The sequence below is a fragment of the Dendronephthya gigantea genome, unplaced genomic scaffold (assembly GCF_004324835.1).
Source record: "Dendronephthya gigantea isolate DGI-Jeju-01 unplaced genomic scaffold, DenGig_1.0 000113F, whole genome shotgun sequence".
Classification (NCBI taxonomy): domain Eukaryota; kingdom Metazoa; phylum Cnidaria; class Anthozoa; order Malacalcyonacea; family Nephtheidae; genus Dendronephthya; species Dendronephthya gigantea.
The window spans coordinates 209,341-222,307 of record NW_021163123.1 but is presented as its reverse complement, the minus strand read 5'-3'; the positions used below and the strand labels follow the sequence as shown (position 1 = coordinate 222,307).

Below are 12,967 nucleotides of genomic sequence, written 5' to 3'. Positions count from 1 at the left end.
ACAGTACAGTGCTATACTTCCGTCTCCGTGCAGTTTGCAAATCTACTTCTTGTTCTTGGCAATTTGGTCTCCATTATAAATTATCATCATTATCTGAATTTCTGCTCGCTTGGGCGTAGATGCCGGTGCAAATAAAACACCATAATTTCTAACTGCTGCAAATATGGCATTTCAATGCCAGTGCAACTAATCAGTATACTTCTGCCTCAGCTAGGTTTCTATATATAAATACACGTTTTATTCCATGCATGTTATTCGGATAGCCACACAAATTAATGCTATATATATGTGTATATAGAATATTATAAATTCGATATGGATGGCCCAGCTAACCACAAAACAAAGAGGGTTTTTGATTTATCGTGTTCAATTACGCGGAAATTCAAAGTTCGACCGCAGTGATTAACAAAAATATCAACAACGCTGAATTTGATTGTTTAACTTATTAATGTACACAATTTACCTTGCTCGTGTTTTCGTTACTAACACTAACCATAACAGTACAAAGTTCGACGTCCCCGTGTTTTATACTTGCACTTGTGATAATTTTTGTTAAATTATAAAACTTTCACGCTTTTCAGTAAACATTTGATCTAAAAAGAGCTTTTTTTATACACCCTGTATAAAAAAAACTGCGCTTGAATTTAACAACCGTTGAACCGCGTTGTATGATAATGGTTGATGTTCAAATGGCGTTTATCTTAAACGGCGATCGATATTACGATAATTTCAAAATGGGTAACAAACTTATCTCCTTCTTGAACAATTAACTGAGCGGAGATGTAGGTTAAGTCATAAGATGTATATGAGAGTATTCTGTAAACACAGTACCAATTTTAAATTGGTTACCTCATACTAATTTTTGGAAATTCTTAAAAATCCCTTACCGGGTGAGTTCGAACCAGCAGGTGAGCTCGAAAAACGTACCTGCTCGGAACCAATCAGAAAACTGCTTTTACACAAGAAAGAAGTTAACTGGGTAGACTCAGGCACGTCTATATTCGAGAGTTTCTTCATCTTTCTCTTAAGAAGATCATTTAAAGCGCTCTGTGTCTTTCACACGTCATCCCTACTCGCCCATCCGTGCGCTTTTCGGATACGCACTGGGACAGTTTATTGTTTTGGGTGATCCGATCTCATCTAAGACTATGCTGGGATGGTTCAGGCTGTCGTAAATACTCGCTTCATACTTGCCATAGGCGTACAGGATCTTCTATTTCTGGGGGGCGGTGGCTCACTTTGTCCGTACTTGCATGCCGTTAACGTATTCAAAAGCTTTTCGTTGTAGTGATTTAAAATCATTATAATCGCCGCCATCCTAACGCTTTCCCAAATCTGTGTATATTTGCCTGCCTACTGAAAAATTGCCTTATCCAAAATTTGACCAACTGCCACCCCTTCCCACACGAGCTGAAGGACTATGATACTTTTGAATATACTATACGCAGTATCTGAGAAGTTCACTATGTAGTACCACTCCTGCACTCCATGTTTTCTTTGAAGCAATCGCTTGCCCTCAAGCCTTTTTTTTTGGACCTTGTAAGCTTCATGAAGTGCACGGTGATAGTGAAAACCACCTCCTATTGTTGTTGCAGGCAGTATAGGCCCCTACTGTGGTTTAATTTTACTTTGCTTTCTGGTGAAAGCATCTAATGATCTACAACATCGAGGACTAAGGGATTCTTGAGTCAAAAAGTTGAGTCAAATCCGCTTAGCTGATATTTTTAAGATATCATCTTAAGGCAGCTTGGCTTATTCCATCTTTAATCTCAGTCATCTTGTGCAACAATTTCTAAAACCGCGCGAAATTTACAATTCTCCCTAATTCTCGGCAAGTGTATTATCCATTAATCATATTAACTCTAAAGTTTCCTTTATGGGAGTATGTCCCTAACGAGTGCTTCAACGCCAAAAAATACCTATTAAAATTAAACGCCACACAACCTTCAGGCGATGCATTATAGCATTGCATGCAGTGCCAGTGGTGAAACACGTGTCAATCAGTCAATAGAATTGAGGAATATATACTAGTTTGAATGATTGAGCACGTTTGAAAATTTTCTTTATGCATTTATCCATTTTTGCCACTTCGAACGAATCCGTGAAATCTTACATAGAGATCCATGCGTTGTAAACATATAAAAATGACGATTCCCGTTGTCCTGTTAATTATGCACTTTGTCATTAACTTTTTAATATTTCTATTCGTAAATATCTGGATGTTGAGTGCAGATGTAATCAACTTTAAGGTATTTATAAACTCTTGGGCACAAGACTGTACCCTCGCGTAGCAAAAGGCCATCTTTGACGGCAACCCTACATTCATTTTCGCCATTACACAAATTCTGCACCTTCTCGTGGATGAGATCTTCCTGACCACGACAGTAAGCTTCATAAGGAAGAACAGGATGCCTGCATATTTTCGTGTCGTCTCGCCCGTAGAAAGAGTTTGTTATGAAAAGCTTGTTAGATCTGTTTTTGCATTTTATCGTTAACTGCTTGCTTTCACAACCATAGACACTTTGCTATTAAAAGACAAAAATCCAGTCAAAATATACGTGTAAAATTACCAATAATAATCCAGGTTATCCCGACAACGGGGCAATTTTAGAGGGAGTAAAACCAGCATCCGACTCAACCTCGTCCTCCAGAGTGAGCAAAGAGAAAAGACCCTGGGTACGAGGTTTCCCCCGACTAACTTCATTAGAATAAACAACATCATCATTTGTATGGTTCCTCTTGAGACCATTTTGAATAATTGAGACGAGTTACTAGAGACTATGCGCATTTCTCTTTAGCTATATAACAAGAACTGTTGAATGAACGGGAAGTAGAGGAACGACGTGGAAGATGACGCAAGTGCATGAACATTTTTCAGAATTTAAGGGTTTTTCTTAAGCAGATCATGTTGGTATATTCGAGTTGGGTGGTGTCGCAGCTCCTGGCAAGAATGATTTTCATTGGTTGAACTTTACAATACATTTCTGTTTCAACCAATAGCATAGCCTCGTTCTTTAGAAAGCATAGAAAAGCATTATCCAATTGGACGAAAGCTTCCGAGAGCTGCGACATGTCTCTTCGAGTTAGCCGGATGGAGCGAGAGTTAGATATTCTAAATCGAGGTAAACACCATTTTATATCGCGCCCTTTGTCTTTATATATGCATGTGAAACGCGCGAATTAAAACAATATAACGTCCCCGGTCTAGACAACAATTATTGACTTTTCACAGGCCATAAAACAAGGTCAATGTGTCCATGCGAACTATATATGTTTCATTACGTTTCCTAAAGCGGGTAGACTGAAGAGAAATTTGGTAATGGTTACAGATTATAAAAATATGGCGTCTGAAGTCGCCAATTCGATTATGCATTTTGTTCCAATCGGAAAACATTTTTGCAACAAAAATTTCCTTTCGCAAACGTAAAAAATATCTCTGAATGTGATAGGAAATATTTTTTAGTTTCAATTAGGTTGTACATAAATATTTTTTATTAAACCACGTTCTCTGATTTTTGCTCACCGTTGGTTCTTTGGTAGGGTCTGGGATTTTCGATCTTCGTCCTGACATTCGCATACCATAATAGTTCTGGTTAGGCTGTGGCATATTTTCCCAGTGCGGTGACGATCTCGGGGCGTTGAAGCAGCAACTTCTGGTGCAACCAGGAGAGCAGATCGGATTGCAAAGACCGGGGCAGTACATCTCTGCCTCCGCCGGAGCAGGGGGAGCCACGGGGTTTAGGAATCCGGCAAGATCTAGTGGAAATCAAGTTAAACAATTACGTGATATTCATCATCTGATATGCAGACGAACGTTGTGCATGAGTTCCGAAATATTACGTATTCGAACCGTTTTAACCTAGTAGCTCACTGCCTCAGTCGGAAAGGGTTCCACACATACATGCACCCTGAAACTAACCAAATCAAAAAAACATTGGGAAAAAATAAGTATTTTACGGCGAGATTTTATAACAGGGATGTTTCACAGGCAGCGCAACCTAGCTCGTAAAGTTAAAGATACTACCATATTTTATATCAAGTTGGTGAATCGGATATTTTGCCCGTTTTATCTATTTTTTAAGCAAAAGGTGCACGGCCGTATATGCAGGCACTTCTGGCGCGATTTTTATGGACATTTGAAACCTCATGCTGCAAGTCCTTTCACTTATAAAACAGCTCAATCTTATGCACTGAATAAATTCTGTTTCGAATACGAATATTTCCTCTGCACTGGATCTTAAAACAGTTCTCTTTTGACAACTCTATAGAACAAATTACCTCGAGGATCATATGCCAACGATAAACATATTCCCTGCACAAACACCAAGAAAACGATCGCAACACTGTGCATCATCCCTGTACAACAGAAAAATAGTAAGAATGCCGTGAAATATGAGAATTGTGTTTAGTGAACCTTACCCCTACATCTTAACGCTATCTTGTGACCAAATTTCTGCCAGAATGGCATACGGCAACTTTTCACTTTGCTAGAATATGGTAATTCGGTCCAGGTATGTTAATTATCATCGCCACACAGAACTTTGACCCGATGAGTAAAATTGGATGATAAAAATGCTAAATTATTATGGACCAACCTGACAAAACCCAAGTTCGACTGGACACGAAAAGGACTGTTACTATACCGTATATAACGTGTGCCATTTTTGGAAAATGCAAGTAAAACGATTACAACGCTTAAACATTCGTTTTTTATGTACGATGTCTACTCTCGAATTTTTAGTTTCAAGAACGGATTTTTGAAAACACGTGTATGATACAGTATGAACGATTTACTTGATACAACTTGATACAACTGAATTTGGATTACGGCCCTACAGTGGTGGGGTCTAAAGTATCCTGGGATAAGCGTGTTCATCTTAAACTTCAATCGTCTTCTTATCAATTTAAGGAATTTCGTTGCAAATCCCCCCCCCCCCTCCCCCGTTGATTTAATGTTGTTCAGTTTCCCTGGTGAAATTGATCTCCATAAGTCTTCTTTTAACTGTACCAGTATCATCAAGTGCTCAAAAGCCACAAAAAAGCCATACCTGCTATGTACCAGTGAACCCATGCAGTCTTGCGTTAATACGGGTGTTGTTAAAAGCAAAACGACGTGAAAAGTTATTTCTTTACACAATTTAAACTTTCTTGAAGTAAGCAGGACTTCGTGCTTCAAATTACATACACATTAGATAAATTTTATGCATCGAACTTCAAATATCGGTAACTAATTAACCGTATCTCAGGCATATATTATATATTATTCTTATGAAATTCAAAGGCCAAAAACGATCAAAAGTATACTTGACTTACTTCAAAAACGATCTAATCGCGGTCTTTAATTTGAAAGTTCAAGAAAACGTCGATTCTTTGGTTTTTAGTTATTGTTATTGTCCGACATATCCGTGATTGCTAAAAGTTAACCTAATTAAATATTAACCACACGGGGTAATAACGTCATTTATTTAATTCACTGATCTCTAAAACTACACTATATGGATGGAATGTTTACAAAATGGAAGTCGATATTTTGTTGTTTTCGTTACCATTATAGACATTCCGGAGTTATTGTCACGAATTTCAGCGATATGTTTGAAATAAACAAGTTTCGCAACTTAATAACAGGCCAGCTTAAAAGTCTGTGAAAGCCTTGAAAGGCATGGCAGTAATACCATACGTACTAATCTGTCTAAGCCGTTGCTGTCACAAGTCACCAGTTGCTTTTTAACATTATATATATAGAAACGTACGCTCGAAGCATCACGTATGTATATGTTGGAAACTCCACATGCCCACGAAGGTTTAGAAAAGATGATATTTCAAATTGCTCCTGCTGTTGTTGTCATCGGAAGTCCAGTTTTTTCTACAGCTTATATTAGCACGTAGATAAAGGACGTTCAGGTGATTTAGGGTTAAACATGAGAACTTTCTGAACTTTCTCGCAGAAATTAGATACAAGTTTCCACAAGCACCTCCAAACTTTTCGCATTTATTTCGTCGAAGTTCGGAGCATTGCTTATACGATATCTGTTTAAATGGTCTGACGACAGCGATTTTGCTCCAACTACGTCACGGAGACTATTGCTGGGATGCCGGAATGCGTCGTACGATCTTCGTGAAAGAGCTTCACTGCTCTTAGTATTCACAATTCTGGTTTCCGACTTTGTTCTCTTCCGATGTTTAAATAATATATTCGAGTTATTATCGGTATTGGTCGGCAATTGTCGGGACGTACCTTTGCTTTCGTTACAGATAGTGTTGCTTTCCTTACTTTTCCCTTGGGAATTTTTATTATGTTTACCTTTCTTATCGAAAGAATTCTGATCCGACTTTTTAGCCCGGAAGCTACTCCGAAAGCTTTTCAATCTGGAGAGGAAGCCTTTCCCACCTTCGCCTGATTTCGAGGAGTTCTTGCCCTCAGAACCTTCATTTACGGTTGTTTTGCTGCTTGCACGCGACGAAGCTACGGACGAGGACGCAGAGGATACATTAGAATTGGATGGCGTTGAATAGTGACTGGATAACCTTTCGCCGTTTTTAAAATCAATCGAGCGTTTCGTAAAGTTACTTTTATCACTGTGTACTATGGAGGGCGATTTTTCTCTCAGGTTAACTGCCTCCTTTGTTGGAATTGATTGGGTACTTGAATTACCTTTTTCGGCTGGGATTGATTTCTGATAATTTTTCAAAGTTTTTGACAATTCCATAGCTGGCGGCATTTCGGTCGAAATATCAGTGCACCCCTCCAACAGATCGTCACCCGTTTCGACAACGATCGGCGCGATGTCGATTCCAATCTTTGAGCCGCTTTCTTTAAGTTGTCTCAAATCGTCAACGGATATATCAATGTCTTCTTGGAGTATCACAGTCATGTCCGAACCGCTGGATGATATCGTGCTATCGCGGGAGATGCTGTCCGTATCACTCCCAAAGCTAGTTCTCGCGTCAGTATAAACAATCGTATTGTCACGACGATATGGTTCCGGAGAAAGTTTGTGATTATTCGACACTATGGGTGAAAATAAAAAAGCAAATTCACAACAGGCCAATCACTATTTTTATATTATTTAGGCTTGTTTAGGCTAAGTGGAGAGTGGCACTTCTCCGAAAAAATAGCAAGTAAGACAGGTTAGACCAAATTCCCCTTGCATTCTCAATGTTAGTTGTGTAAAATTCTACTGCTCTATTCTGTAATTTTTTTATCCAGGCGGTTATCCCATATGGGGTACAATAGGAAAAAACTAAACTTTGATACATGATGTATTGCAGTTTCCTTACCAATGAATTTTTCTATTTTTGATATTTCAGAAGAGACTTAAGATTACGGGAACCATGCATTGAGCAATTTGATATAACATAAAACAATAGAAACTCCGTAAAAGTAAAATTTTGTAATTTCTACGTTTTGACTAAACTGTCGTCAGGAGAAGAATGATAATAGATTTAGTCGAAACTTAGAAATATGAGCTAAAACGAAACCTAAAATACTCACCAGGAACCAACTGACATTTGTCTTTTTGAATCAGATTTTTCAATCTGTTATTCTGAAGATCACTTTCGTGTTTATCTTTACGGCTCAGTCTGGAACGGCAAACTTCTTCAGAGTTCTTCATCGTCTGTTTTGTCGAAACAACACTTTCCGTTTCTAATGCAGCATATGACGGACGGTTTTTTATTGTTTTTATTCTACTCTCCTCACTGCTATTTCTTTTGAACTTTCTCGATGCTCGTGCGGAGCTTCCCAAAGTTGTGAGAAATGAGATATCTTCGTCGGAATACTCGATTGAAACAGGTCTTTTATTTCGATAGTCGATAAAAACATTTACTTCATTTTTCTGGTCGCGTATGATAGGATCGGGCAAAATCGGAATGATATTATTTTCTTCTTTCTTCTGGTTGGGATCCTCTCCATCGAGATCGTCTGCGTTACCATTCGGCACAACAGAGGCGAGAATAAACCCCCGTGCTTCAAGTTTGCTTCGTTTGACTTTCGAGAAGCGTTGACGAGTGATGTGGAAGAAGCAAGACTATCGACTTTGACCTGTTGGTTTGGAAATATTTCCTGGTGAAAAGTAGTTGCGTTTATCTCATTTTTCTTCGTACGTATAAAACGCTGAGACAGAGATGTATTATCATCATCATTTCTAACAAGTTGAGGTTCTGTCAAAGCATTTCCACCAACATTGATCTCTGGATGTAATACCTTTACTTCGTTGGAAACATCAAAATCGGCATTACTTTTAACCTTATTCGAATGCAATTCAGGCGCTAAAATAACTTGACTCGCATCATCTGAAATACTGGATAGCGGAACAGTTGAGTCAATCTTTTTTAAGTCATTCGGCAATGGTCTCGCAGATTTGTCAGTATTTCCGTACGAGGTCTTACAATATGGCGACACTGGCGAAATGTTTTCCTCTTTTATATTGGGTTGATGGATTCTGTCAGATGTTATACCGTGAATTTTACTACTTTCCGATTCCATCGACACCTTTTTGAATGTTTTCTCGGATGAAGCATAATCTACATTTTCCGTTTTGTCGTTTCCACACAGCTTTTCCGGTGCATGTGATGAAGTCGAATACATTGGATGGTCACTGGCTGGTTTGTCAAATGTAAATTTCTCCTTTGCTTTAGGACTGTTTGATCGATCAAGCTCAGTTCCTGAATATCTGTTTTCTTGTGTATCCTCACGCGTGAAATCGTTGTTATAATTGGAATTGCTTTTCTTCATTCCTCGCTGCCGTTCTATACAAAAGGAAAGAACGAACAATTTGTATTTACGACCAAACATGCAATTATGATCTATCCAGTTGCGGTAAATATCTACCTAATATGAACGAGTTTTATGATTGGCTTTAGTGAAGAGTGTTTATGATTCGTTCTTTTACAAATCAATTTTTTATAGTTCATTGTGTTTTATTGTTATCATCAACCAATAGCAAAGCTTGTTCATATAGGTACGTACCGACCCTCCAATTGTGCCACTGCACGTTGCCTCCGGCCATAAACGATTGCATATAGCCAGTTGTGGCGGCGCCAAGTTAGAATAAATGGGGACAATTAGGGGTCAATTGGGGAGAGGGGTCAAGACCGAAGCGAACATCACATGACACTATTAAGTACTTACGTAACATAAAAGACCTCATAATAATATAATATAATATAATCAGACAACAAATAATATAATCAGATAATAATATATTATTAATATAATCAGATAATATAATCAGACAACAAAATTGGGGGTCGCTGGTTCAATTTGGGAATTTGCAAATATCGAAAAAGAAAAAACAAATTAAGTTGTACTATAGGCAATGTTCGAACACAGGCATCCTGCGCAAGAACAAACCCCTTGACCACTGGACTGCTGCTATGCATCGATGAAAGGCCCACTAGTTTAACGTTATATATATAATTATATATATATATTATATATATATATATATATATATATATATATATATATATATATATATATATATATATATATATATATATATATTAGCCATTTAAATCGGCAGGTTTCTAACAACCTGCATGGGACCGAGTTAAATGGTGGGGGCATCAATGATGAGTTCGACTGTCTACGGAATCGAAATTTTCGGCGCCTCCACTGTTTGTAACTGAAAATAAAGCTGGAAATTTAGCTATTTTATGTGTCTCTGCAGTCAGGCGCGTAATATTGTGTTGGTGCTTGATAAAAGCTCAACGCTAGCTAGAGTTCGAAGTAATGCATGAAATGTTCCAGCATCGATAAAATAAATCAGGATTGCGCATTTAAGTTATTCAGAAGTGCATAAAATATCTAAAGAACCGCTCCAAACGTGGTAATCCAGCTTTTGGCAAGAAGTCGACCGTAATTTATATTTTTTTTAAGTAGAAGAATGAAAAACAACCATCACTAACATCTCGGTACCTCAAACTCGTGGCTAACTAAATACGCAAGAAAGCTTACCTGTTTTACCCGGTTCAACAAGTTTCGCTTTTTTATCTTTCCATTCTATTTCGGGCGCAACGTTCTTTGAACTGTTGATCTCTCCTCTAGTTTGGCGGACTAAATGAGTAGCGCTCAACTTCGTTTTTTCGCGCGCAGACTCAGCATTTACGATCGAGTACGTTCCTTCTCTTATGGACTCCCGATGGGGATCGCAATACGAGGAATCGACGAGGCCATCTGTAGTCGCAAATTCACGCCTCGTCAGACGACATGCTGCACCCTCGCTATATCTTCGTCTACGATCAAGGCGATGCATAGTTGTACCATCAGAATCATATCTATAGGAAACAATAATAATGATAATACTTACGCCTGTATTCTAAAAGCTTACTCACACTCACACTCAATGAGCAGAGGTTCATTACTCGAAAGTGCAACTCTGTACTCACTGAGTCATTCTTTCGCCTGTATTCTAAAAGCTCACTCACACTCAAACTCATTGAGTGGGAGATCTTAATCTTCTCATAAAGTTTCAATGGCGGTATTTCCAGCCGAACAGGGGCTTGATTTTCAGTGGTTTACTTTATATCTTTCCATCTATTCAGAAAAAACTTTCTCATTGATCAGCATTAACGAAATTTATATGTCACACTCGATGAGTATGAGTGTGAGTGAGCTTTTTGAATACAGGCGTTTAACTCTCATTGAGTGGAAAGTTACACTTGCCCTCGGACCATTCACAAACGGCACTCAGTATGAGTGTAGGTCATACCTCCATTGAACCACACTCACACAAAGTTGTGATAAACAACATGGCGAATCTATGGCTTGAAAGATTGCAACAATTGGACAATTTGCAACGCGATAACAAAAAGGAGAATAGAAATTAGTATTTCAACTATATGAAATTTATGATGAAGAACAATTTAGAAGCAGATTTAGATTAACTATGGATGCTTTTCGGGAGATGTTTGATATTATAGAGGCAGATATATCTGCTCATAACGAACGAGGGAATCCAATTCCTGCAGAAATTAAGCTTTTATTCACTTTACGTTATTACGCAACTGGCACGTTTCAGGAAGCATATGCGGACCTATGTAACATATCACAACCGTCATTAAGTGCATGCGTATCTGAGGCCATTGCTCGAGTGAAAGTTCATTATATCAAATTTCCTGCTGTTGAAATGCTACAGAAAACCAAACTTGAATTCTGGAGAATATGCTCGTTTCCTAATGTTGTTGGAGCGATTGATTGTACCCATATAAAAACTCCATGCCCAGGAGGAGAAAACGCAGAATTGTTTAGAAATCTGAAGGGGTTTTTTTTCACTGAATGTTCAAGCAGTTTCTGGGCCAAATCTAGAAATACAGAACATCGTTGTGCGGTGGCCAGGCAGTGTGCACGACTCGAGAATATTTGATAACAGTCGCTTGTGCGCTCAGTTTGAGCGTGGTGACATCCAAGGCATGCTTCGGGACACCCGCTTGACTGTTAAACTCTTCTGTCAGAGTTACCCAGCCCCAGGCTTTATTTTTTTGCTGTATACTTTTGTAATCGTTCCTTTTGTTCTCAAGGACATCCTTATGCTTTGCAACTAATTCTGTTATAAGCGACTTCTCTAATTCAGAAAAATACTGTCTTATTTGGGACATCTTCCCTGTATTGGTTATGCAGTATCCTGTCTGCACTAAAGTAAGCTACACTTCACTGATTTTGATAACAAAGGCGAGTGCGACTCATCTAAGTTATACTTGAGTGACCTCAGTGAATACAAATTGAACAACATTTGTTGAGGATGAGTGTTACCTCAATGAGCAGAACATATCGCTCACACTCCACTCATGCTCACACTTCAACTCTTCTTGAGTACACCTGACTGGAATGGCACTCAAGTGTTAGTGTGAGTAAGCTTTCAGAATACAGCCGCTAGAGTCGAGTTGCACTCGCATTATTTTGTGATTTGGCTATGCTTGCATCCGACAGAAAGCAAAGAGACATGACAAAGGGAGCGACTCATATGGTCTTCGATTTAACTGGTAGAGCCTACGGACAGTCTATCTCTACTTGCGGTGAGTTTCGTCGGGCCGTAGCCTGGAGTTCTTTGACTTATGCATGCGTGGAAGTTACACTCGATTGGGACGTGTGCGTTAATATGATTGTGAGTGAAAAATATAAATCATCAGCCCTTTTCATATTTTTATCAGAAGGACTGCGTGAGGTTTTAGCTTAGATTTAGGGTTTTTCCATAGTTACAGGTTTTAGGAAAGATAACCACAAACCGCGAGTCACTCGAGACATATAGCTAATCGGTTGTTTAAATTTGTTGCAGTAAAATTCACTGGATTAAATAACCTGGTTCAAACATACCCATGCAGGCTTACCTTGAGAAAGGACATAAATATTCTCCATCACTGAAATTAGCTTCCAACGCTCTCCTTCTGTAAATGTCGGAATCTTGTGATCTTCGACGTGATATCGCATCCCTCTCATTCAGACTTCTCGAACGCCTCGCTTGGGTCAATGACGGATTTGATGAGGTTTGGTATTTCGTGAAGGTTGAAGGTCCAACAAACGACGTTTCTTTGACAATATGTGACATTCGCTCCTTCGGTTTGGCTTTAATTCTGTTTCTTTCCATGAGCGAACTGCGCCCAGAAGAGTCTTTATCTGCACAACGTTTCTCATTCGCTGGCAATTCCATCCGTTTTTTCTGCCTTTGCAAATCTTTAAAGTATTGAGATTTGGGAACAGAATTTAATTTTGTGATGATGCTACTCGTGAGTTGTCAACCAGGAAAGCTGAAAAATTAACTTGATCATGGTGGAAATGAAACCCTTTATTTGTTTTGCTAGTTCAATGGTCTTCCAATTAACGGCTAAGCTACTTAGATGAAGACAGTTCGAGTAGGTGTATCAGACTCGATTTCCATCGTAGCTAATTTCTCAGCTTGCCTAGTTGGCAACTCAGAGTAGCACCATCACAATATTAATTCATATTCCTCAATCGATATATAATGCATTA

General features: G+C 38.7%; 1 protein-coding gene across 4 annotated transcripts in view; it reads right to left on the bottom strand.

Moving 5' to 3' along the window:
* Positions 1–1,747: 1,747 nt before the first annotated feature.
* Positions 1,748–12,967, bottom strand: part of LOC114535207 — a 28,042-nt gene continuing 16,822 nt past the window's right edge. For all 4 annotated transcript variants that reach the window (XM_028556587.1, XM_028556586.1, XM_028556589.1 and 1 more), the window contains exons 7-13: positions 12,328–12,670; positions 9,959–10,278; positions 7,493–8,748; positions 5,314–7,009; positions 4,279–4,356; positions 3,524–3,756; positions 1,748–2,525 (exon numbers count right to left, since the gene is read on the bottom strand). In XM_028556587.1, the coding sequence (XP_028412388.1) occupies positions 7,823–8,748; positions 9,959–10,278; positions 12,328–12,670 (1,589 nt within the window). In that variant the 3' untranslated portion in view covers positions 1,748–2,525; positions 3,524–3,756; positions 4,279–4,356; positions 5,314–7,009; positions 7,493–7,822. The remainder of the gene's footprint in view (positions 2,526–3,523; positions 3,757–4,278; positions 4,357–5,313; positions 7,010–7,492; positions 8,749–9,958; positions 10,279–12,327; positions 12,671–12,967) is intronic.